Source organism: Elephantulus edwardii, unplaced genomic scaffold, assembly GCF_000299155.1.
Source record: "Elephantulus edwardii isolate Elephantulus edwardi_28Jun2011 unplaced genomic scaffold, EleEdw1.0 scaffold00230, whole genome shotgun sequence".
NCBI lineage: Eukaryota > Metazoa > Chordata > Mammalia > Macroscelidea > Macroscelididae > Elephantulus > Elephantulus edwardii.
This window is the reverse complement of record NW_006399980.1, coordinates 2,919,274-2,920,557: the sequence shown is the minus strand read 5'-3', so window position 1 is coordinate 2,920,557 and position 1,284 is coordinate 2,919,274. Positions and strand designations below refer to the sequence as shown.

Here is a 1,284-nt window from a genome sequence, read left to right as displayed (position 1 = left end):
ATAAAAATATTGCAATTTCTCTTCTCATAAAGAGAAAAAAGACTGTTATAATCTATAACTACTTTGATTTCATGAAAAAAAGATAATTTAAAGCCCAAAACACATAGCTATAACTTAGGGGGGTAGTTTTTTTATAGAAAATGCCATACTTTCCTTATATTTGTCCCATTTTGCTTTAGTGCCAGTAAAAACTTTATTATATACTGGGTGCAAATACACAGATTAGAAACACCAACATTTAGGAACCTTGCGTCCTATCTCTTTATCCTGTTTCATGTATGAGATAACCTTATCTTCAGGAGGCTTGTGGCTTCTTGGGATGATGAAGTAAGTAAAAGGCAGAAAGCTGAGGCAGACTTCAGTCTCTTGACTCTGGGTTAATAGACTTTTTTGACCATTACATTATCATACTGACTATTTTAGCTTCCATTCATTTTGCCAGGGGTTAGATACTGTAGCATCTACTCCTGTCTAGAGGAGAATATTCTGGACATAATCATTTCTCTGCCAATATTTATGAAAGTGAAGGAAACTTTTAAGAAAAAAAAAGACACAGTTCTGAGCCTGAAGCCCAACAAAATGGAATCCTTTAAGAGTATTATTGTAAAAATAGAAGGATAACTAGTAAAATATGTATAGGGAGAAGGCATGTGAGTGGAGGGGTGAGGATGGGCAGGGGTGAAACCATGAGGATGCAAAGTTTGGTAGCTGGAAGGAGGAGGGGAGGAAAATGATGAAAAGACAGGGTAAAGACGGGCACAGTCCAATGGTGATTTAATTTTTTGTCTTGCCTTTTAAAGGACTGGTTTCCTTTATTTTTTTTTCTTATTATGTACCACTGAATTGGACTGAACAGGCACAGGAGGATATTGACCCTCCTTCTCCAGCGGAGCATCTGGAGGATTTGAACTGCCTGCTTTTGGGATTGCAGCACAGCTGCATGTGATTGATTATATGAAACATAATGTGAATGAAGAATACTGTGAAATACAATGTCTAAGAACTTTATAAGCAAACCAATTAAAAAAAAGGAGTTAAGTGCCTCTTACCTGATCTTCAGATATGCTGCCACCCCAAACACCAACAACACCACAGCGATGACAGTCACCGTAATGGCTGCGATGCTGCCTGGGAGAAGGAAAAGCAAGAGAAGATGATGAAGGAAGAGTGGCATGAGGTGAGGCACACACAACCATGGCCATCTTCTGCCTGGCCCTATTTTCTTAGGCAAAGGAAAAGTTTATTTCAGATAATTATGCATACAATGAAGCTCCCGATATTAGT

General features: G+C 38.2%; 1 protein-coding gene across 1 annotated transcript in view; it reads right to left on the bottom strand.

Annotated features, from left to right (window-relative positions):
- The window catches only part of PARM1 (prostate androgen-regulated mucin-like protein 1), a 125,438-nt gene that overhangs the window by 19,676 nt on the left and 104,478 nt on the right, over positions 1-1,284 (bottom strand). Inside the window, exon 3 of the mRNA XM_006898473.1 lies at positions 1,050-1,128. Within this exon, the coding sequence (XP_006898535.1) occupies positions 1,050-1,128 (79 nt within the window). The remainder of the gene's footprint in view (positions 1-1,049; positions 1,129-1,284) is intronic.